Genomic DNA, 25,307 nt, shown 5'->3' with positions numbered 1-25,307 from the left:
TGTGGGGAGAAGAAAGGATCGTTCCATTCTCAGGCAGGATTCTGGTTTTCCATTAGCACTAAAGCTTGCCAGAAAAGGAGTGTTATTAGTTTCCAATTTTGTGTTCTTTATGAAAGTGGAGTTTGATGCTCCAAACACAAATCTTTCAAGTTGCCCACAGATCGGAAATTCTGAGGAAATTTCATTTTAGACATACCCAAATAAGAATGTCTGTTTCAGTGCTCAGCAGCTGCTGCGCTGGAACAGTATTTCTCATTTCAGGAGTATCCTTTCTCTGTTCTTACCAGTTTCATTCTGATTGTCAGACTGAAACCTTTTTACTTTTGATTGCTGGATGTCTCACTGCATGATAGCAGCATGTTCCAGTGTTGAGACAGTGATGTGCTCTGATTCTGGAGACTTGAGACGCTAAGGTCCTCAGTACTTTGGCTAATAGCTAAGGATCCAGGAAGAGGACACAACAAAGCATTTTAGGCTCAGAGAACTGTTGTTCAAAAACATCAAGCTTCATGAAAACATCGCAACCAGGTGTAATAGATCAGGTACCTTTTGGGCTATGTTACAGATTTAGCTTTTATATAATTACTGAGGCAATGGAGAAATATTACACTGTAAGAGCATCAGCTGTTGCAAGCTTCTGGTGGGCTAGTGTTTAATTGGCAGCATAATTGCTCATTAGATATGCCTCAAGAGGTCCTATACAGATGTTTTCACTAAGCAGAAAAAATTGAGTAAGCAACATTAGATCTGCCATAGACTCCTAAGGCGGATTGAGTTGTTCACCTGTGTGGAGATCAGTCTCTCAAGTAAGACTTGGTTTAGCTGTTTACTCTTTGCATTATGCAATAGCAGTAAAATGTAATTTCCTTCCACAGAAGTCTGTGCTTGTCTAAAAACTGCATGTCGGGACTTCATTCTAAAAGCATATGGGCATGTGTGCTGCATTGTGAGGTTCGTAATAGCTACTCTGTCAGTGTCCTCAATAATCGTTCTGTGGGCATGGACAAACGTGTGTTCACATAGACATCTCGGAGCTCAGGTTTAATTTCGCAGTTGTATTCATACTGTGGAACTCAAGTCTCTTCTGCTGTGATTGGTTACCCAGTGTATTGGGGGGAACAGTGTTCTTCAGAAGAAAGGAAGGAAGCTGCTAGTACAGAACTATTTGACAACACAGATAGAAGAAAGCCTTGAACATTAAAAGCTCTATTCCTCATCTTAAGGCTCATTGTAGAAAACGAAACTGTAAGGAATTCTTTGAGTAAGGGAGGACTTCCGTTACATATAACTTGGAGGAGACACTCTTTGAAGTATTAAGGGGTGTTGACAAGGCTGTGTAATTAGGGTGCAAGGCTGTTAAAAGTAGATTACATACATCTCTTCATACAAAATGAAAATCCAGAGCTAACCATGCAAATAGACGTGACTGTTGTCAGGAGACACCATTTATAGCTCTCTGGCCTTGGGATACGGTTCTTGCACAAACTGGAAAATCATCTGTCAGTTTAGTAAGACTGGCAAGTATCAAGATAAAAATAATGCTAGAAAAAGAAAATCAAAGCTGTTCCTATATCTGAGAAAACAAAAAGCTGTGCTTGCTTGGTGATATTTCAGGAGAGGTAGCTTATTTAGAATTAATTCTGGTGTTTGTATCTTTCTAGCTGTCTCTCTGACTATAAATATGACATGCTGTGATATCTGAATTCAGATTGAATTATCTTGATCCCTCAAAACTTCAGGGCTTTTTTTTTAATTCAAATCTGTGTCATGCCTCTTGATGGGAAAAGATCTTTCTTAGTGCTTGAAAGACTTCTCTGATATTTTTGTTCATTATAGGCTGAAATCTACTTTAAAGGCTTTTTGATTACTTCTGATGAGGAAAAAATACCTCTGAAATGAGTAAAAGGAATGGAAATACGGCTGCTTGGAAACCATTTAGCACATTATATCACTTAGAAGTTAAAATTCAAACGATTCTTTTTCCTGATAACATGTGAAAATAGCTCCTTGTTTTACCTAATTTACTGGAAATGTGGTAAAGTCCTGGTTTGTTACTTAAACACGTCAAAAATGTTTGTAGTGTGAGATGTTCTGTATGGGTATTGCTGAGTGATGGTAATGTTGCAGCTGTGATGCGCTGTATACATGTTCTTCAGTGAATGCACTGCATGCCTTAAAGCTCATCTGCATTTTCTAGATTAAAATGCAAAAGAAATACTTCAGTCTAAAAGATAATGTAATAAAATGCATTATCTCTGACTACACACCTCACCTTCTTTCCTCTAAGGGAATAGGAAACTTGTAATCCTAAAAGGCAAGGTGTTCCTTCCTGACATGTAATAAGAAGACAATTACCATTTTGGTGCTCTGTAGAGGTAATGGTTGCATTTTGATTAGTTACTTTTAAGTGAAGCTTAATCTTTTGATGACAGCTTTAAAAATGCAGTTGTTTTGCCATTTACTGTAGTGAAATACCTATGAATCTGTTTCCTGTTTATTTCCATGCTTCTTTACAAGCTCTTAGAGACCTGTTAAGGGACTTTTTTTTTGTAAAAAGATTTAAGACCTGCTTTTAAAATCACTTCTCTTTTTTACTTTTCAACACTTTTTCTTTTCTCTTGCTTGTAGGAATCTGATGGCCAAGGCTGCCCTTTCTGCCGCTGTGAAATCAAAGGAACTGAACCAATCATTGTGGATCCCTTTGATCCAAGGGATGAAAACTCCAGGTGCTGCAGTATTATTGACAGCTTTAGTATGCCCATGCTGGACTTGGATGACGATGATGATAGAGAAGAGTCTTTAATGATGAACCGTTTGGCTTCAGTCCGAAAGGTGAGTTTTTCAGATACGGTACAACAGATAAAGCTGTGTGTTTGTAAATGGAGCTGCTCGTAACCTCAAACAATGAGAGGTTGCACTGCGTGCTCTGGTTTTCCCCAGCTCACTGAAGAGTTCTTGGGTTGAGAAAACCAGGTGAAGCAATACTGCAGCAGTAATGCTGGAGATGAATAGGAGGAAAAAGAAAATTGCAGGTTCTTAGCTGATACTGTGTTAACTCTGTTTATAATGGGGGTAGCATGAGTTTGCACCACCTGAAACTCTTGTCCAAACTATTCTGTATGGACAAGTGCCTGAACTGTTATTTGTAGGTAACCAAGAATTTCATACATACAGGGTATATTACTAGTTTTTTGCAAATGTTTGTATTCACATACACAGAATGTTTTGTGATTAAACTTGCATTTCCAAAGAGATTATAAATATTATTGCTTTGTAAGGGTAACTTGTAACTGAATTTGTATTGCTTTTAATGATGTTTCATGTGAGTTGTCCGTGACTTTCCACACCACCACCTACCTTCGGTGGTGGGTTCTTTTAGTGGAAAAAGCTTATCTGAGATTATTCCTAGTGACTTTGTCCTTTGGGGTGGTTTTGTTCTGCAAGGGCTCTGTGTTAAATTCTGGGATCTTCTTTCTTTGGTCATGGGAGATTTTCTCTCTGATAAATGAGTGTTGTCAATAACAAAAGTTTATGTTGTTAGTTTTTTACTTTAGTCTGGAATACACGTTGACATAGGCCATGCAACACTGAATTTTACACTGTATTTTCTGTATTTTCCCTTTTAATAAGGCCATCTAAATTGAATAGTTGCCTTGGAATTAATTCAGTAACATTTTCCTTTTCCATTGCGTTATCATTGTATTTTGGTTTTTTTTTGAGGGGGGAGAGGGGAGTGTTTCACCCTCATATCTGAGAACATCTCTCCGTTGATACAGTTGATATACATACTTCTGATATCTTTCCTGAACTCTTAAGTCATATGAATCATTTTTGTGTTGTCTGTGCAATACAACATGGCCTACTCTAGGGAGCAGTTCATCCTTCCTTCCTGGACTTAAATTGCAGTCTGCAGCCCGACCTCTGTAAGATAGCCTTGAATTGATGGGCTTTTATAGCACTATCGCTTCCATGATAAGGCAAAAATGCATTATGCTTTTATCAAAAGGAGGAGCAACAGGCTTTACTACAAGGCTTGTTTTTAGTATCTCTACCAAGTGCTTGAGTGCTTCGGTCCTTGCTATTTTTATGTCATTGATTTCATTGTTCAGTGAGAGAAACCTGCTTAATTATCCCTGAAGTTTAGGGACAGCATTCTTCACATTTTGCTAGCCTCTTGAAGCCCCTACTTAAATATGCTGATTTATCAACTCATTTGGTGATTTTTCAGCTACTGCATTCTTCTTAGAACTGTCGCCAGCGGTTGTACAGCGATGCTCTTAACTGCACCACTGACGCTGTTAATATGAACATGGTACTTGCGTAATGGCTGTGTTGTATCCATTTTATTTGTTAAGTGATGGACATTAGGTGACAGTAATTTAGGTCTTGCAGCCAACTGCTGATACTGTTGTTACTTTGTGGTTCCAATGGACAAACTTTTCAGTTCTTATTTTATTGGAAGAAATGTTACATGCTTTCTCAACGTGAAGATGCTAATCCTTGAAAATCATAAAGGCTGATTTTGTTTTACATTACCTGGCTAGACCATGTAGGTGTTGCTGAGAAAATCTTGTTGTTTGTGTCAACATCTGGCTATAGTAGTATGCTGGGGTGTTAAACTTGCCAGAAGAGGAAAGTAGCAGGGACATGGAAGTCCTGATGAAAGTGACTGTGGGGCTTTGACGTGTTGCAGAAATATTCAGATGAACCCTTATTGTCCTGAAATCCTTGTGGGCTGGGCAATGTTAAATTGCTTTGAAGCTGTTACTACCAATTTAATTTTCAAGCTTTGGAACTTGTACTTGGAAATATATTCATATAGGAAAGAAGAGGTGGAGTAAGCTCATTTTAGAATCGCACACACTCAGGTAGATCACTGATGAAGGGGCCTGGGTGGATTTCTAAGTGAGCTCTTCTTGACAGGATGAAAAACACTTTTTGGAATTGTCATTAAAGTGTAAATAAGATACAGTATTTTATCACCTGCTATACCTGTCTGCATTATAAGTTGGATATCAAAAATACCAGTTCTGCAGTTTATCACTGTCTCTGAAGCCTACTCATAAACTGAGAGGTACCTGAATTAAGTCCCTGAGGGACCTCAGACTAGAAAATGCTTTAAGGAAAAGAATAACCACAGTTCTTTAATGGAATGAGTAAATGGATACACTTATGAGAAAAATGAATCATTCTTGTTAGGTGTTGTGAGTCAGCAGCAGCAGCACATCAGCTGTAACAGAGGCTTTAGAGAAATGCACTGCAATTAGTCTGTGTATCTGCCTCATCAAGCAGCCTATTTGTTTTAATTTCCGAATTGTCTGCAGCTATTTCTTTATGAAAGAAAGATGAAAATTGGTGCCAAAATCTCTTAATGGTCTCAGCGCTGAGAAACTTCCAGCCCCATGGTACCAGATTAGCTAATGCAGTTGTTGCTTGAAGGGTTCCTTCTCTCAGCTCTGTACCATTTGTGCTAGCTAAGCACAAGGTTAAGAAATGCACACGAAAGAAATGCTCAGATTACAGGCTCAGGTAAATATTAAAAACTAATTTCTTTGGGTTTTTTTGAAGAGGGCATTTGAGTCTCTAGTAGCCTATGTTTATTATCCCATCATGTTTAATATTCTGTTGTCCCAGTGGATTTAGTTCTGTTACTGTACCTTGTATAAAATGTAATTTAATACATGTCTTTTTAAGAGAAATGAAATAAGGAAAACGTATAGTGCAGGGGTTCTTGTTAAAAGCAAATAATTTTGAATTCAGAAGTGTTAAGATACTTGCTTGCTTTAAATAATATTACATGGAAACATAGAGGAAGGCCCTAGCAGTAGAAGAGACTGAGGCTGTCAACAGCTTAAAGTGAGTTATCGTTCTTTAAGAAACACTTTATTCTAAAGCTAACTGAGGTTACCTTGTCTGGGGAGGTACCGTCTTCCCTGCAGTGAATTTCCTATCTGTCTGAATGCACCAAAACCTGACTTCAGTTCACACTGTTGCTTCAAAACAGCTACAGGAAACTGTCAAAGCTGAAAGCCACTGTTTGTCATGATTAAGCTTCTTCCAGCAGATAAGGCAAACTTAACAAAAGACCCTGGTTCCCTAAGTACAGGAGGTCACTGTTTTTTACTCCTCCACATCATGTCCATGTTATTAAATTGACTTTTTTCTGGTAATGTAAAAAGGAATGTATTACAAGACTTCGAATATGTATCCAGGTATTCCCTTCAGCTGTACATCCCGAACTCATGCATAGGCATCACTTCCTTCTTAACGGTACACCTAGTTTGTGGGAATTTGTTAAAATTATGCCATACAACAAGAGAGTCCCTCACTGCTTAATTATTAGGCTTTGAAAGAGGCATAAACGCTGAGAGACGGTGTGCCTCCCTTGGTTAAAACGTATTTTACTGATTCCCTTAGGCAGTGTGGTGCTGACTCTCACAGCCGTAACTGCATCTCCCTTCTTCACATGCATTTTCTTGGGTCAGCAAAGGACAGATCAAATAAAGAACAAACCCGTCTATGTAAAAAACGTTTACATCCACCAGTTTTAAGTGGGGTACCTTTATATCCTTGTGAAAACGTTTAAATCCAGATTATACTGAACTATGTCACAATTTATCCTAACAAGAAATAACGAATCTGTGAGTTACTCCGTTTATAAGTAAAAGAACTTTAGGGAACTACTTGGAAATGAAAAGTCCATTTCTGCTATAGGTCTGCTTGGACCTTCTTAGATATCTTATTATGAAATTTATGAATTACTGAGTTTGGTCCAGCAGGACACTAGCAATCAGGGTAATATTCCTCTGTGACTCACTTGTTAGGGTTTGTGTTAAGTATGCTTGTCCTGTGTGCCTATTTGACAGGCATTTGAAGTTAAAGCTCTAGATTTAATAGCCTCACTGTTAATATCTCCATCAGAAAAACCTTCACTAGACATCGTAATCAATGTCAGAAACAGGCTTGTTCTTGAGCTCGCAACAACTACAGGCAAACTGGGATACACCAGTATATCCCAGTAATACATCTGATTAAATAACACATATGATTCACTTTGCAGTACAGTTGTGCGGGAAGGCACTGCTGCTTTTCCCTTGGCAGCAGTCATGCCAGCCAGATGAAGTCCATATTGTTACAAAGGAGTCTGTGTTCTTTTCCTTAATTACGTCTTTATTGCCCAGGTCTGTGGTGTTGCAGCAGAGCCCCTTTGTGCACTGAAGGTCTGTCTTCTGTCACTGCCAGTTCATTTGTATTAGTCTGTGCTTTAATCACTCACTTGTTTTATCTTTCTGTCACTGTGCTGCTCTTATTGCTCCTTTATTTCCAGTCAATAGAAAACGCACAGAAATCTCCAGTAGGTGACAAAGATCTTAAATCTCTTCCTCCTTAGGGAGTCTGCCAAAAAGAGTAGGTATCCTGTACATCTGTTAATGCTCTGGTACCCACATGAAATGCAACCATCTTGCTGGCATAGCTGTCAACAAACATCAAACGATGTAGCTAGACAGGGTGGACAGGAAAAACATGGGTTTTTTTTTTATAATGGGAATATGATGGAAATCTGATACTGAATGCTGAAGAAAACATGTTTGTTGCTGTGGAATATTTAGATCAGTAGATCTAAATAAGGAATCATAATGTTGTGATAGCATTACGGCTGTAAGCAATTGTGGTTCAGGGGTATGAAAGATTATTTTGCTATTTTGAAGGAAGACATTGATATAAGCTTAAATTGAAGTCTTCTTTCAAAGTAGTAAGTGTGTGAAAATTTCCATTTCATTTTGGCAGTTGTGATATACTATCCACGGAATATGGTGGGTAGAGATAGGTAAATACTAAATATATATTGAACCAGAAGTTTATCACATAAAGGCTCTTGCTTCAGTGGGCTTAAAGAACATGTCAGGTTTTAAGAATCATTGAAATTTTTGGTGAATTTTCATATTCTATATTTTGTTGCTGCCTACCACATGTAAGGTACATCTTTTAGCCCCTTGTTTCCATAAATCTGAAAATAGCATCAGACCTCATTGGGTTTTCAATGTGAGCATTTTCATGATTGCTGTCTCTGCTGGAGCTGGACTTTTACGGCAGGAGAAAAAAAGTCTGGCCTGGATGGGGGACCAGTGGGCTTACTAAGGAATGAGCATGTCATTTTGTCCAGAGTAGAACTGTGTAAGGGGAGGTTGCCATATAGAAAGAGTGATGGATAGTCTTAAATGCTGTTACTACAGTGTTGTTCATTTAGCTGTGAGTTCATATCACTACATGCAGTGTGACATTAGCTACTGTTAGGTTGCTCTCCGAGGAAGTTGTGTTAATTCATGTGGTGGTACAAGAATTAGTACATCTGAAAATCCAAACAAATGTTACCTATCCAATACTCTGTTTTCAGTATTTCCTATTTCTCTCATTCTTTTTTCCAACTCCTGTTACATACGGGATAATTTCTTAGTTCTTCTGGAGCAACTCCCTGCTGACTGAGACGCAGCATGTTATGCAACACCGTAAAATGTAGTCACTTACTACAACACTTCCATTTATTTTGAATAATTGTATCTTTTTTGGAGGTGTGACCTGCTTGTTTGGTTCTAGTTCAGATAATTTGGGAAATAAATTCACTTTCTGTCTGCTGAAGCTAAAGCATTGAGTATATTATATTGCATACATGGCTCTTGGCTTTCAGGAATGCTTGGTGGAGGCTTAACTACACTTTGAAAACGGAAGCTACTAAATGATACAATGCTTATTATGCTATTTAACTGATAGATGCTTTCTGTTGGAAACAAATTGACATTCAGTTTATAGTCATTGTATAATGAGGGTTGCTCATGCATGCTTGTGAGGTACGCATCTAGCTTAGTTATTCAACTTTCCATTATGTTCAGAGAGGCTAAGCACCTCAGTCGTCCAAGTGTTTATCCTCGTGGTGATCCACTCCAGGTCAGGGGCATCCACCCGTTAAAGGAAATGAAGAAAAATTAAGGACTGTATTCAAGCCATTTAATAAGAACATTGTGACCACTTTATTGAACCCTAAGTACGTGGGTCATTAGTTCAGTATTTGCTAAAATGATAAACTGAGTTTTCCTGAAGTGATCATTTTTTTTTTAATCGGCAAGTAAATGTGGAATGAATTAAATTCTTTGCCTACTGGTTTGCTGCTGATTTTGAGACGCATACATTCTATTTTCTATCAAAGTGTGATCCAAAAATGGGCTCTAGTTAACAGACAATATAATAGACATCCAGCTTTTTAAAGTACTCTCTCTCTTGATAAAAAAGGTTATCAAGAGCAGCAGTGCTACAATAGAATCTCTGTCTTTGTGGTTTCCTTTTATTTGGCAGTGATTGCTTGTTTGTTACATTACTGGGATAAACGTTGATTTTCATCACAGGTTAACCTGCATCTTAGTTTTGTGGTAGAATGACTTGTAGACTTCTTTTTCAGTAACTGTAAGATGAGCACCTGTACTATTATTTAAAAGACCAGCAGGCTCTCCATTGTGATAAATGACTTCTAGTAAATACCTGACGAGTATCAAATGCTTTAGTCATGGAATGGAAGTTGTATATTTGCCTGCTAAATAGCGTAAATAAATAGTAAATAGTAATTTTAGGCTTTTCCCTGTCTTGAAGTGCAATGAGAGGCAGAATTCACCAGTGACTTCCCCAGGATCTTCTCCTCTTGCACAAAGAAGAAAACCGCTTCCAGACCCCCTGCAAATCCCACACCTTAGTCTTCCACCCGTACCTCCTCGCCTGGATCTTATTCAGAAGGGAGTAGCACGGTCACCATGTGCCAGCCCAACTGGGTCACCAAAGGTAGGTCTTTTTGACCCATTATTTCTTTATCTGCGAATATTGCTAAATTGTGTTTGGTTGTTTTCAAGGTGAGCTTGCTTGTTTGTCTTGGAAGATTGGATATTCTGAATTTTCCCATGTGTGTATTTTCTTTTTGGGGATTTTGCTCTGTCCAAAAGAACTTTTAATTCCTTGTAGCTTGGAAACTTTAGATTAGATCCACATGAAGTCCTTTAGTAGACTTTGGTGAGTGCCTGTCCCTTTGCGTAATACCTTACATGGTCAGATGTTCACAGCTACGTGAGCTGGTCAGATGTGACCTCTCTTTGTCTGATGATTATGTTGTACTTGGTTATAGTCAGAATTTTAAAGACGTCGCTGTAATGGATCACTTCTGTAATAAACCTCGATTAATGAAAATAAATAGAAATGCAAGTTTCCTGAAAACAGATTTAAAGGTCATTATCTCATTAAAATTATATGTTGTGCTCTGATGATGATTGATACTCAATTTCCTCAGTCTCCTTACAAGAAAAATATGTGCAAATAACACTGCTTTCAAAACCTTAAATGGCATATATTGGCATGAAAGTTTCAAGGAAAATAATAAAGACTCTATAGCTAATAAATTGTAGCTGTGTTTTGTGAAACTAATGATAATAAAGATTTAAAGATATTTTTTGAGTTGATAAGCATGAAAAAGAACGAATACTGTGTTCTTTGCTCTCTATTATGAGCTGATCATTTTGTTGTAATTGCTGTATACAGAAGGGGGAATAGATTTAAAATTTTCATTTTTAGATGATGAATTAAACTTCAAGTTCAAAACATGGCTTTAATCCTCTGTCCTTATAATAATCCAGTATGAATTACCCTATTGATTTTGTCTGCTTTTTACTCCAAGCTTGAAAATCAAGCTCTTAAGATTCTAACAGTCTATAATTTAGACCAAAAAATAGAAGTTTGAATAGTTTATTTAATTTTCTTTCATCACTTTTTATATTATACAAGGGAATTTACTGTACATTGAGAATAGATGCTAAACAAATAGCACATTCATTAAGATTAATTTTTTAGTGTATTTTTACAAAGTTCATGTCTTTGAAAAGCCGCAAAATCTGAAATACCAGTAATATTGCTTTAATTTTTTTGGTAACATTATTTTGAAAACTCTAGGTTTTCCTAGAAAGTTTCCATGGAAAAAAAAGAAAGGGGGGGGGGGGGGGGGGGCTGCAAAGCAAATAAGATGAGGGCAACACAGAATAATTGAATACTTCAAAAAAATTCATATTAAAAAATGAGGACGGTTTAGTCCTGCCAGGACTACAACTTCAGTCAAAAAACTCTTCTGTCTTTCTTCAGTGGAAAATTATAACTATAATTAGAACTGTAAGCTATAACCAGAAATTTGGAACCAGCCATTACGTTCTTGCCTTGACAGTGAAAATAACTGTTTTTCTTACGTGGCAACTGAATTAAACACATCCGTGATAGATTATTTATACGGATAGGCATGTAGGTAGAATAACTTCTGTTATTTTCTTTGTAACGTGTTGAGTTGCTGCTCAGAGAATAATGGTGGGCTAACGTGAAGTGAAGGCGAATGCTATTCTTACTTTAAAACTTATGTGACCCCCATCTCTTCAAGAGGTAATAGTGTGCAGGCTCACCTGAGTCCATGAAAACTGCACTGTACAAGGGAAATAATCTTCCCTGTGTTTCTTATGGTAGCTGGTGGCAAGAGAAAAACATTTCGTGAGGACCTGTATCAAGTGTTATTTTGTAAAATGCTCTTGTGAGCATCCTAATGAAAACAGTGCATGTCATGTAAGCAGTGGAGCCATCCTTATGTGTATGGTTAAAAATCAAGTATTTTCTTCTTGTTCCCTAGTCATTGCCTTTTTGTGCTCATTTGCTGTCACTAAGTCATTTCCCTTTGGATGTGGGGTTTATTTTGTTTGGAGTTTTTTTCCCTGCATCAGGAAGTCTGTTTTTTCCAAATATTCCTCCAAATTCCTTTCAGCAGCTTAATAAGTGATTCAAGGGCTCAAAGTAAAGGATTCTGGGAAAAAAATATGAGTCAGGTTTATCTGCCTCAGTTGTCTTTTCTCCCTTCCACTGCCTCCATGGGTTTCTTATGCAACAGCAGAAACGGGGGCATGCTTTCTGAAGAGGCCAGGTTGTCTGCAGAGTGCAAAGCAAGACTGCTATTTCACCTACTAGTAACTACTGATGCGATTCAGTTAGAAATGGTAAAACCATACTTAATTGTGAGAAATACATGTGTCTTGAAGTAACTTTTCTTCTTCTTTTTAACTTGCTGTGTTGTTTAGTCTTCTCCGTGTATGGTGAGGAAACAAGACAAGCCTTTGCCAGCACCACCACCTCCCCTGCGTGATCCTCCACCGCCCCCCCCAGAGAGGCCCCCCCCCATTCCACCAGACAACAGGATAAGCAGACACCTGCATCACCCAGAAAGTGTGCCTTCCAGAGACCAGCCGATGCCCCTTGAAGGCTGGTGTCCCCGAGATGTGTTTGGGACAAGTCAGCTGGTAGGATGTCGAATAGGGAATGAGGCTTCTCCCAAACCAGGACTGACTGCAATTTCAAACGTAAATGGAAGGCACAACCGCATAAGCTCTGATCCAGGATTTATGAGGAAACATAGACGTCATGAACTGCCCTCGGAAGGTGCCAAGGTAGGAAATGAGCTGAATGTGTTCAGTCCTAATTTGATGCCCTACTACAGCATTGTCTTGCATTGGCTGAGGTACTGCTTATATTGATCAGTGTTGATCTACTGTTTCTGAATATAACCTGTTGATGCTTATTAAGATAGCCAAAAATAAATGGTTTGTTAAATACAGTAATTTGTAAGGCAACAGTATGTGAGGATCTAAGTTACAATTTTAACGTGAAGCCTTAAAAAAATGGCTTGGAGAGAAAATTCTAGATTTGTTATATTCCTTCAGCAAATGATCCATACAGTTGATGCATAATAATAATTATAATATTTCACTATGTGCTGTCGTATAGTTACATGGCATCTCAGGATTATGGAAATATCTTTTGTCAAAATTGGGTAGGTATTTGCTGATGGCATAGTAAATGTTCCAGTTACCTCTATCACAGGGGAGGTGAGGACTTGGCAACCTCTTCAACCTGTAATGTATCCACATATACTTACATTGTCAGATATATTGTGTGCATTAACATAAGCTAAATACTCTATAAAGGTTAGATGTGTTGTTTTCAAAAGAGCATTGAATTAGTCGTGGTGTTCAGTACACTCGAATTTAGCCTGCCTTCACCCTAAGAAAGAGGAAACAAATACATCCAGAGCCAAGCTAAATGTAGAATCATTTCTTTTATCTCATCAGTAGCTATATGGGTAGCAGCCTTGAAAGTGCTTAATGGCACAACCCCAGTATTGCATTGTTAGATTTCGTTATTATCATCAGTACTGTAAATGGTAGCATTGCTACTCCTTTTGTCTGTTGTTTACAGTAATACACATTTTTAGCTGAATTTTTCCTCCTTTGTACTTAAATCAGAGCTTCAGCTGCTGGAGTTGTACATTGTTGTAATTTGTCCCTAGCAGCTTCTGACTTCTCTAGGACAAATGTCCAGTGTAATGTCCAGTAATCCGTTTCCAGTGCTGAGTGTGTTCGGAGTTGCCACTTGCAAGCTTTCCACTGCTGGTCTAGCTTGGTTTTCCTAGGGGTCATCTGCTTGTTACCCACCAGAGAAGTAAGCTTTCTTGTCCTCGTTTGCAGTGAATAGTACATATGTCTGTAACTATGGTGTGTCTTTCCTAAGAAAGAAAAAGAAGAAATGATCATTTCTCTCTTCTGTTTGAAGATACCTGGGGAGCAGAGTGTGGAGGGAGCAGTTCTGGCATTAGGCAGCTTCAGATAACTTGCAAGACTCTGTACGGTTGGGGGAGGCGTACGTTTGAAAAGATCAAGTGGCGATGCCCTAAGAAAACCTCCTAATTCTGCTCTAATCGGTTCTATCAAAGCAGCTCAGCAATTTCTTCATAGAGCAGATTATTATCTCAAAGCTGCTCTTTTTTCTTTTCTTTTTTTTTTGCTTGAAGACTACATTACTTGTGCTAAAAAGTAGCTCAAAATCATAACTTTTTCTCTCTGTTGGCTTTTCACTTGGCCACAAGCTGTTTAACCTTTCTATCTTCATTTAATTTGTCTTCTTATATGGATGTTTTGGTTATTTTGAAAGTACACTACTGAAATTCAGTTAGTATCAGTAAAGAACATAAGCATATATGATGAAAGGTGCTTAAGAAGTCCATGATGTTATATAAATCAGAGCATCCTTTTATCAGCATCAGGGCAAAATACCACAGTTTTACTCACAACTGAGCAATTGTTTAAAATGCTATAGCTTTTCATCTGGTTTTCAAAGGATACTGTGTTTGTATCTTTAATTGCACCTACATACAGCATTTCAGTTGTGGTTTGGCACTGCATTGAAGCAGTTGGAATAAATACTTCTCAAATCAGAATAACCACTCATCGTATAAGTGCTGGTGGTATAGTCTGTATATATATATGTATTTCTTTAACCAAATGCTGTTTGAACTGTCATCTTCAGGTAATGTATCTAAGCCATTTGGTTAAATTGAGCAACTGACAACTCTGAATTACGATTTCAAGCTGTATATGCATTCACAAGGGAAGCATCTAATGAATTTTCATTTCTGATGTGTGTATCGTCATATAATCTTTTTGCTGTCAGTAAAAGCCAAGAGTCAGGAAGACAGTCCTGTGGGTAGGGCATGGATTTTGGCAGGCACTGTATCACAGAGTACGTTTAGCATGCTGGACCTGTTGTTTTCCCACTGTACTTCATCTCTCTCACTTTGATCGATTTGCAATCTTGAAATCTTAATTTGCCCCCAAGCAGTTCAGCTGTAACCGAGTACTCCATCTAGTAACTGCAATGTGGAACTTCCTCTTTTGGCAAAGTTTTAAGCTAACGTGTTCTGCAGCTCCCAGATGGGGTGAGCTGAAATGGGTATGGACAGAGTCACTTCAGATAACAGACTTCACTCATGGTCTTCTCAAGGTCTCTTTTGTAACACCTACCTGATGAACATCTGTGATGATAAGCATGCATTGTAACTCTTGTGTGATTTTTAGGTCTTTTCAAATGGTCATCCGATAAATGAAGAATATGATGTCCCTCCGCGGCTTTCACCCCCTCTTCCGGCTGCCTCCGTCATCCCTAGTTTAAAGTAAGTTAGCTTTATCTGCAGAAGAAATGGGCTAATTAATGTTAATAACACTGATTCGCTGGTGCTAAAAGAAAAATGGAGAAAAATAAAATTAACTGATATGAATTGGTGATATCTTATCTGTAAACTTTAATGTGATTTTACAAAGGAAACATAAATTGCATTGATTCAGTGGGAGCAGTTCTGATGTTAATTGAACATACTACATTTTTATGGGAAGAGAGAATAAATTGTGGCAGATCTTGCTCACAGGCATTTGGCAGTGGGAGCACATACTGCCTGGTTTTGCTTCTACTTACTACTACAGGAGAAGTGTCCTTAGAACTATTTGTCACAGGAGGTAAGAGAATGTAGGGAAACTGTTAAGGGTAAAGAGCATAATTTGCATGTGTTCTGCCCCTGATCTAGTCATGCTTTTGGAACATGGAGCTTTATCCAGGGTTCACACCAGCACCTTTTCGTTGTTATGGCTAAAAAACAAACAAAAGCATATAATATAATGTTAAATTGGGTCAGGCTCCCTGACTTCCAGATTATGGTTAGGGGAGTTTTGTCATTTTAAGTTTCAGCCTGCTTTTAGTCTTCCATTAACACGACTGTTTATTTGGTACCAAGATGTTGCCCTGCTTAGCAAGAATCTTTGAGCTGTGAATCACACAGGATCTTCTATAGAACAGGAGATACATGGTTAAGAAGTTCAAATTATCTCATTTACAACTACCAAAATGTCACATGAAATGGCTGTTAAAAATTGCTCCTTGTATTGTTTCTTGAAACGCTAATACGCACTAATACATCCACTTTACAAAGTAAAGTACTAATACGTACTAATATGTAAAGTACTAATATGTACTAATACACACTAATATGTCTACAAATCTAAATTGATTTCAAATAAAGTTTTTGTTACCACTAGAAAATATCCTAATAATCTATAGTATTGTGTGGCACTGTGCAGGTTCAAAAACTGGGTAAAATCTTCAAAACCAGAAAGTTTAATAATTGTGATATTTCCAGTAACCATAATAATTGCTTTCAAAACAGCGGCTTAAGTCATGTATAATATGGAATGTCAGAGAGAGCGTTCTTTCTCCTGATAAATTGACTGCACTGAGCCTTTATAAATACATTTAACTTTACATGATCAAAAATCTCCTGCTTTCTACAACTGTGCAGTCAATCCGGTGCAAGTTTGTCATTGTTTTCCTACTCTCCAATCTCTGCAGAGTTGTGGCTTGAAAGCCAGCTTATTTCTTACAGCTCCAAGGCATGTTATTCTTCCTGGTTATTAGCATACGTCTGTAATTTCAAAGGTTTGACTGCAGGATACATGGGCCATGCATGAAATGTCTTAGTCAGAACCATAAGGAGGCAAAATGACCCTTAGCTGAAACTTTGCAATTCTAAAACGTCCCTACTTGTTTGATCACTTTTTTACTGAATTCTAATATTGCAAAACCAACTTGTTTCTTTCTTCACAAAGTTACATGAATAGGAAAGCTCTGGTGTATTTTTTCTGGAAACAGTGCTGATTTATTTTCATTTTACTAAATTGGTCATTATTAACCATACTTGAATAATGAAATGTTGGACTCTGATTAACCAAGAATCTGATTTTTCTTTTCTGCTCAGCCACTGTGTTGCAGACCCTGCATGTGAAAAGAGTTATTCTTTCATCAGACTGCTGTTATTTATGTTAGATTATTTTTAGCAGCTTTTGATCAAATTGGTTTATTCTTGGGGAAAAAAATCCCCAAAAACCACACAAAACTTTTATGTCAAAGATACAGAGCTGTTATTCACCAAAACTTTGAAAATTTCAAGTTAATTAGTGTTTGTTTTATTCCTGTGAGTCGTCTCCGTTCTGCTACATCAATAGAAAATTAGCCTCTTTTTCTCTGTACTTTATACCACCACAATGATGTTTTCTGTGTCTAATTTGGAGTATGTAATGCAACATCTAACTCCAAGTACTTTTTGTCGTCTACACAGTCTTTTAGGAGTATCTAGTTGCTTTGAGGCAGTTGAGGGAAAAATTAGCATTGGAAGGTATTTTCTCCTCTTGCTATCGCTTCTGTCTTGCTAACAAAGTTTGAAGGTGAAATCGATACTTCCACTAAAGGCAACTGTGGCTTGGAAATCCTGGCTCCATCCTTTGGCATGGCGCTTCCCAGTGGCATTAGAAGGAGCGCTGCTGACACACAGGTTCCAAACATCAAAGAGATGATGCTTTGGAGGACACAACGTGTCCTTAGCTCATAGCTTGGCAGGGCAGTGAGTTTGGATGTACCAGCTGTTTTGTGGTAATTCTTGTTGCATTGCAGGCTTAAGTTGTGACAAATGGAAAGTTGTGTCCTCCTGTATGAATGAAGGTGAGCTGCTTTATATGTGGTTTGGTTTTAAGGTAACTCGAGGGCAGTTGCCGTGAGCAGCTGACAAGTGTTGACTTGACCATGTCTTCCATAGAACTTAACACTTATTTTGCTGAAACAGTTTCCTTGAGGCCTTGCAAGATCACAACTTTTGTTATAGTAAAGTAGTAAAGATTGTTACTTTAGAGCACTAGCAAGTAGTACTCTGCATAGGACAAAACAGTTGATAGTAAGGATCTGCTGTCTTCATTGTATGTGTTGCAGGGTAGCAGTTCAACTGGCTGTGTTATCTTGTACCATGAATTTGAACAGTCTGTAGCAATCAGAACATAGTAGAGGTACACTTGGAAGTGTCATGTATTTTAGTTTAATCTGAAAGGTATTCAAGTTCTGCACTCCTCAATACAAATCAAAGCATAGTAAGTGAAGAGATTAAAGGGATTCATACCCAAAGCATAGCCCTGATCCAGACTGAAATACATGGACTGCAAGTTCATAGTGTCCTAAGTTCTGTGAATCAGTTTACCAGTAAATGGTGGAATGGGAACCTTTCCCTGAAATACTTCTAAATGAGTGTGAGATGTTGGTTTCCCTGGAGTTCGGTTTACAGCTTAGCTGGACATTAAGTGGCTTGATGAAAATGAATTCTCAAACCTTTTTCTGTTTGCCTTTGGCCCTCGGTGCTCAGAAGGATAATAAAGATTGGCATCTCGCCTTCTGTTCAACAAGCTAGAGAAGACAAAGTCATCACTTACTGGAATGTAATTCTGACTTTCCGTTTTCAAACCTTTCCACTTAAGGAGTAGGAAAGGGAACTAAAGCATGTCTAAATACAGTGTTCTGATCGGGTTTGTATTTCTTTGTAACAGTAAGGATTTTTTTTAAAGTGTAATTATAGGAAATTTCACCAGCTTGATGAACAGATGCCTCAGTGTTTCATGTCTTACTTTATGATTACAATGTTCATCTGTTTAGTTACAAAAACCAGTAAAATATTTGTCTGTTTATCTTACTAGGTGGTTTTGTGTAGGACAATAGAGTTAGTGTTAGAACAATAGAGGTTTAATAAAATAATTTGATCTTGAAGGAATTTCAATAGCGATGGAGAAAATGGGATAGGCATCTAGCAGAACAATGCAGAAGAACTTTGAAATCAAGTATTACAGCTGGGTGAAATTAGAAGAGCAATATGTTTTACAAATATGAATTCTGGAATATGAATACAATTTAAGTATAGGACAATTTTAGGGCCCTAATGGAGAGTATGTTAGCTATATATATTAATATTCCCGCTCTTATACTGCCTTACAAATGAAAAGTACATTTAAATATTAATAATTTAATATTTACAACCTGGAAATATTTTCCTTACTTTAAAGGTAGGGAGAGACTTTACAAGTGTGAAAGACTTGTTTAAAGCAACATGTCACTTGGAAGCAAGAGACTTGGAGCTTATGTCTTTAATAATAGCTCCAAACTAGTAACCATTTCTCAACAGGCTTTTGCTTGGTTTTTTCCCAACAATAGCTTGTGAAGAGGGCTTAAAACAGTACTACCAACCTTGTTTGGTCCGTATTGGACATTTGGTATTGGTCAGTATCAGACATTTCTGGTCTAGATAGTTATATTTCAAAGACATTGCTATCTGCAGAAGCCAGAAATTCAATTTCTGATTATTTATAAAAACCCAGAGGCATATATATATATCTATATATCTATATATATCTCTCTATATATATCTATCTATATATATAAAGCATCTCGGGAACACGGATTGCCATGTAAGAATGATTTAATGTCCACAGAAATTAGAAAATTTATTCTTTGTTGGCTTTTCAACTGTCTACATGAGAATGTTACGTTGTTCGTATTGTCCCATTACATTTTTACCCTCTGTTCTTTAAATGGGCATGCAGCAGTGATGCAAACCTCTTGTCCATCTAAGGCATCAAGGATGGAAAAAGCAACTTCACACTGTGTTGCTGTTTGAAATGTTGCTCCCTCTACAGAAAGCGGTTGAAAACTTGAATATAGAGTTTGAAGTTCAGTGCCATAAGTCTTCATTCCCCTGTCTTTGACTCGTATGTCTTTGCAGAAGAAGTTGGATCCCCATTTTTAATGAGCTTGTTTCCGAAGTCAGAAAATATACTACTGATTGAAGTTAAAGTAGCTAGAGAGATCTAAGCTTTGAATATATTCAAACAAAAGTAGCACATCTGCCCCCTTCTTTCTGTGTTCTTTTTCCTCCCCCTTCCTGTTATTTTTTTTTTTATAAATATTCTTTATTTAGTAAATATTAATTACATGACTGGCTACTTAGTTATTTGGTTTTGTTCAGAGAGTACCTCGACGTTCTGAAGTGATGTGGCACCATCTTCAACAGCGAAAGACGTTTTTCCCTTGTGAAGAAGTATGCTGTGTTAGGTGCTGTTTGTGTTTTAAAAATGAGGAGATAGGCCTGGTCTTTAGCTCTTAACCTCAAGGTAAAATCAAATTAGACCATAGTAAGACAAAGTATGTACACTCCCTTCTTGTATTTGCTTATAGTCCTTAAGAACTTCCCGAAATGATGTATGAAGTAGATGGATCTTTTAATGTAGCATGTAGCTCAGCTCAGGGACCGTTAGCCATACTTCCAAGCCGCATATCAGAATAGCTGTAGATGCCTTGCACATCTTTATTCAAGTTCCTCCAGCTGTTGGCTTTTTTACATGTCAAAGAAAGGTGCCATTTGCTGCATAATACAATATCCAGATGATTTCTGAAGTTATACACTTACTGCTTCTCATGTTCAAGTAGTTAGAGTCAAATTTCTGTTTGTGGTTTTCATATATGGTCAAGCTGAAGTCCTTAATGTGAGCTTTTGTATTTCATGTGTTTTGCAAGTTTCTTATTTATCTTAATGCATTGGAATGATTGTTATAAATGAAGGAGCTCTATGTATTAAAGAATAGAAGATGTTGATTTACTAGGCCTGTAACCAAGCTAGCTATATTTTATGAGAGCCAAAAGATGCTGAGCTTGTTGATACCTAACAAAATTACTTTCCCCAGACTGCTCACTACAATGAATTTTTTCCCCATAATTTTGTTAACACTCATATAACAGAAAACCAGATAGTAGAAGTTCGGTTTTCATTTGAAAAGAAATCTGGTGCCCAGCAGGTATTCTTCATGATGGAACTTGTTACCTGCAAGTGAAGATTGTAAAGTCTACCTACTTTCTGGTCTTCCACCGCTTTCAGGAAGCGATATAGACCACTGACTGGGAGGACAGTTAAGGACAAATGTTTGAAGTAAAAAGAATCATGTAAAATACAGGCGAATTCTGGGAGTTTGATAGCATTGTGGTGGCACTGAAAGACTTCAGTGAAAGGATGAATGTCTGCTGCCTTGCTGAGCCCTGCTAAGTTCTATTTGCCCTGAATTAACTTTTGTTTAGTACTTTTGATAAGTGCAAACAGGTTAAGCTTTTTAAGTGCCTATTTAGTACTCTAATTCTTTGCAATCTCTTCTATGTTATGCTTGCTTAAAGTAGCTATTTAACTCTTGGAAAGTCAGCTGCCCTTTTCTCTATGCATTCTCAGTGACAAAAAAGCCAGTAACCATACAAGTTTTAGTTTGACATGGTGTTTTTGTTACCTTATATACAACAGCCATGTATCGGGGATGTTTAGGCTAAAGAGTATTTTCTGTCTTATATCAAGGTTGAGTATGCAACAGTTAAAGGCAAAACTGATCTTTTTCTTATATCCTTAGGTGTCCTGTTCCTTCAGCAAATTCTCTGTCTGATAAATCAAGGGATCACACAGATGATGATGATGAATACAAAGTTCCTTCTTCACATCCTGTAATACTGAGCTCACAACCACCTCATGGTCATAATATAAAACCTCTTGCTCGGTAAGGTCATTTAGCAGCATAGAAGGCAGCTTAATTACAAAAACTCTGCTTTTTCCAAAATTCTAGCTGTATTCAGCCCTTATAAATGATGATGAAGCTTGCCTGCCTTCTAAAATGACTTGGTTTTTCAAGCTCGGATTACTCGATGCTTCTGTTTCATTTGACCACCACAGTCACAAACCTGTGATGTTCACTTTATTGTATCTGTTGTGTAAGAACTGGGTAGTTTCTGCTTTTTTTTGAATACCATTTCTGCAGTTGATTCTTTTTTTTCCCTTAGGATGAGGTTTTCAGAACTGACCAGGAGCTTGAACCCCACAACTCTTGCACATTTAATTCGAATGATAATTGTGTGACTGAAATTCCCAAAGGCAGCTTTGAAAATCTTAAACTTTCATATTGCATATAATTCATTTAAAGAAGCAGTGCAGTACTCAAATATGTGAATTGGCAGCTGGATCTACATGCTTTAATTTCTTTTCCCTCATGTATACTATGTCTTTTTAGCTTTTTGACCCTGTTTCACAGCATATTTTCTTTCTGCTTGTTAGGAAGAGAATGTATCTTTCTTTGCTTCAAACATATTCCAAAATAGTATCTCCAAAATTGCACAGTTCTGAATTATTAATGGATTATGGCAAGGAGATTTAGAGCCCAGAGACATGGCAACTGAAGGCTGTGCCATTCTCAGTGAACTTCTTGGGCTTTGGTTCGTGAAAAACCTGAGTGTCTAGAATTAAGAGAATTAGTCTTGGGAAGAAGAAGGGCCACTTCTTTACTGATCTTGTAGGTCAAAAGTGTGATAGTAACACCAAGTATTGATCTAAATAGTTCAGACTCTTCTGCCATTGAAAACCACAGTGGCATATTGCTTTTTTTTCCTCTCTGTCAGAAAGCAATGTCAAGGACCCACCATCAGTAAAGCTTGATCTGTCAGCCTAAAATTAGCCAATTACAATTTGTAGACCTCTTTAACCAGAATTTAGAACAGGTGGAATAAAGACCATACTCTCATCACTCCTTGCATGCAGGTTAAGACTTCTTTATTAGAAATGTTGATCCAACCTTCACTGCATAGATGTGAATATTGCACAGTTGTCTGAGCTTTATGATCTTGAGTACTTAAATTCGTATCTACTATATGAGACTTTCAAAAAGGAAAAAAAAGGAATGATGACTAAAACTCTTAATGTTATCCAAGGGAAAAAAAATGGAAAAATAAAAATACAAGGTCCTAATCCTTCTTACCTATGCCATTTTTTATCTGTTGTTGTGCTTCTGCATGCAAAGTCTAATAGAGGCTGAGTCACTTGTGTGACTAGAGTTACACAGGATGTAACCTTTCTTGGACAGGAATGCCTCAATGTAAGAGTATGTATGTTGGTTTAGCAGCTTCTGAGGCCTGTGTCTGGGTTAATAAGTAGCGTGGTGCAATAGGAGTAAGTCTGTAGAGGCGATCAACTGACTCCAAAGACCTCACATGCACACTTTGTTTTGGGAAGTTTTGCATGCAGACTAGTCCTAACATGATCCTGTGGCTGGAGTACCCTTTAGTAATTACAGCACATTGGATGGGCTCCAGCAGGACACCGTTTGAGTTAATATCATTCAGAAGCAACCGAGTCTGCATGCTCTGAGATCTCTGCAATGTAAAGCAGAGCGCTGTGAGGATGACTTGTGGAGATTTGTTTGAGTTCATACACCTGACCTGAACTAAAATGCAGCTAGCTAGATGCACTCCAAAAGATTCTTGAGAAAACTAGAAACTTACTATTTTCTGGTATCCTCCTTTTTGTAGAGAAGAGTTGAGTGCTTTCAATTGGCTAGTATAGGATTTTACTGGGCCATTAGAACTGTTAATAGAGGCTGTAGATGGAAACCTGATTTCAAAGTTTTTCCTAGTGTTTGGCTTCTTTTTTAGCTAAGGTCTTGCACTTATTTGGTTTTTTTTTGACATTAATCCAGGGCTTGCTACAGACAAAATACCTCAGATTGAAATTCAGGTTGCTCTGTGATAAAACCCACCAACTCTCCCTTTTATTTATTCTGATAAGAATTTTAACTGTAATCAAGCCATTCTCCTAAGCATTAAAAAAGGGAAAATCCTTTTAAATATTTGTGTATAAACATATACGGTGTTCCATCTACTTAAAATGTCTCTTTTAGCTACTGTGACTGCTTAGATGTGAAAGCTTGAGATAAAGCTTTCAAAAAGAAGGTTGATTCTGCTTGATGCTGTATTATTTTAATGTACTTATTTTAATTTCATGGGAAGTGTCAAGAAAAGCTAAAAACCTTTCAGTGTTGTTCAGCAAAATTGTTAATAATTTTTCTTTCTTTTTTTTTTTTTAGTTGTCATAGTTTTGTAGCGTTTTCAGTTCTATCCCCAGGGACAGCTTCTCCTGTCTCTTTGCTAAGTGTTGCTTCCTCAGTTCTTGGGTAGTACCTAGGGTGTTCAGTAAACTAAATTTCTTCCAGATGTTTTGTAATTTAGGACCTATGTAATTCTTCCATCCTAATCCCAATTTTTTTATTGCCTCTAAGACTTTTTGCTCCTTCACCAGCAGGTATGACAGTGCTAAAAATATTGCCAGGCTAATACAAAGAATGGTTCACAGTCTTTATTTTCTGTTATCTGGTTTGTTAGAGCTGATCATCTCTTCCCACGTGGAGGGGAAGTTCAGCAATATGAAATAGAGGGAAAGGATTTCAGCTCTACTAATTAGGCTACTATTAGAAGAATGCTACATTATTACATTTGCTATCTTTTCCTAATGAAGATTTTCCACAAGGAAAAGGATAGGAGGCTTGCTGTTAGTACTGATTTGTTGCCTGCCTTTCTGGTGTTTACTGTTGATGTAAGCAGGTATTTCAGTGTGATTTGTACACTGATCGCTTTACTGGGCTGATTATGACCTGAACACTTCTAAGTGGTGCCATGCTAAGTTATCTTGCTGCCCATGGCTGACTAGATTATTGAAAATGAAGAATAGACTCAAGTTAAAGTAGAGAATGTTGGTAGTTATTTAATGTATATGCTGAGGAGTGAAAGGAAGTATTGCATCCACTGCATTTGAGAGATTGAACCAATCTTATTTCAAAGTTAGAAGCAACACTTCCTCTCCTACTTCCCTGGGGAAATCAATTCATAAAAAACAAAACAAAAAAACACCCTAATGGCAAGAGCTATTTTGTTAAGTCTTGTAATTATTCTTGTATTTATTCCATTACTCCTTGTTATAACTCTTGAGACCACAAACACAATTTCACTTCCTTTTTCCTGTTTATGTATTTTAAATGATTCCAGACCTTTCTTCATTCCTCCTTTCCATATGGCCAACGCTGATAGGTCTGTAAATGTTCAGGCTATGGGTAAAAACCCAAGATCTGGAATTTTAGCTGTACATAGCTCTGGCAGATTTGACAGAATTTAGTAATAATGGTGCATGGTGGGTTGGGAATTTTATTTTGAAGCTGGAATTGCTTAGCACGGTGGCCTTTTTCCAAAGGAGCTCTCTGGTGCTGTCTGAATAGGCAGGGGCCACAGTTCCAATGGCAGGAGGCGTTTCCCAGTTAGTTCACGTTTATTTTAGCAATATTTAATGTTACGAAAAGGCTTTTGTTCTGCTCTTTTCCCTGCCATATTTGAACAGAGGCGTCTTACAAAACACTCCTCAGTATTTTACTGACAAGTTTGTAGGCGACTTTGGACTGTTTGGCTTAGATTATTTTCATATTTAATTTAATACTGTTTAACTTTGCAGGCATAATATGCTTCTATTAAAAAAGTAAACTCTGGTAGAAGTGTCAGTGAGACTCAGCTGTTTGAATAGGTACCTGCAAAACTGCTTTGGCTGGTTCCATCTCTTTTCAGTGTTCTTGTTAGTGATGTGGTCTGTTTGTGGGGGAGTTTGTTGTTATTGCTTTGTTTTATTCTGTGTATTGACTACTCTGTTACCTCAGTGCTAATGA

The 25,307-nt window shown here is 37.5% G+C and overlaps 1 protein-coding gene across 3 annotated transcripts in view; it reads left to right on the top strand.

Annotated features, from left to right (window-relative positions):
• CBLB (Cbl proto-oncogene B) overlaps positions 1-25,307 on the top strand; it is a 118,107-nt gene that overhangs the window by 78,198 nt on the left and 14,602 nt on the right. For 2 of the 3 annotated variants that reach the window (XM_062623895.1, XM_062623894.1), the window contains exons 10-14: positions 2,629-2,832; positions 9,640-9,825; positions 12,138-12,503; positions 14,967-15,061; positions 21,192-21,335. In XM_062623895.1, coding sequence (XP_062479879.1) covers positions 2,629-2,832; positions 9,640-9,825; positions 12,138-12,503; positions 14,967-15,061; positions 21,192-21,335 — 995 coding nt within the window. The remainder of the gene's footprint in view (positions 1-2,628; positions 2,833-9,639; positions 9,826-12,137; positions 12,504-14,966; positions 15,062-21,191; positions 21,336-25,307) is intronic. The other variant, XM_062623896.1, reaches the window with a different exon arrangement.

This window comes from Pezoporus occidentalis, unplaced genomic scaffold, assembly GCF_034315485.1.
Source record: "Pezoporus occidentalis ecotype Australia unplaced genomic scaffold, CSIRO_AGI_Poc_V1 ctg26, whole genome shotgun sequence".
In the NCBI taxonomy this organism is placed as follows: Eukaryota; Metazoa; Chordata; class Aves; order Psittaciformes; family Psittacidae; genus Pezoporus; species Pezoporus occidentalis.
Note: the sequence above shows the minus strand (reverse complement) of the source record. Positions and strands in the feature narration are given on the sequence as shown.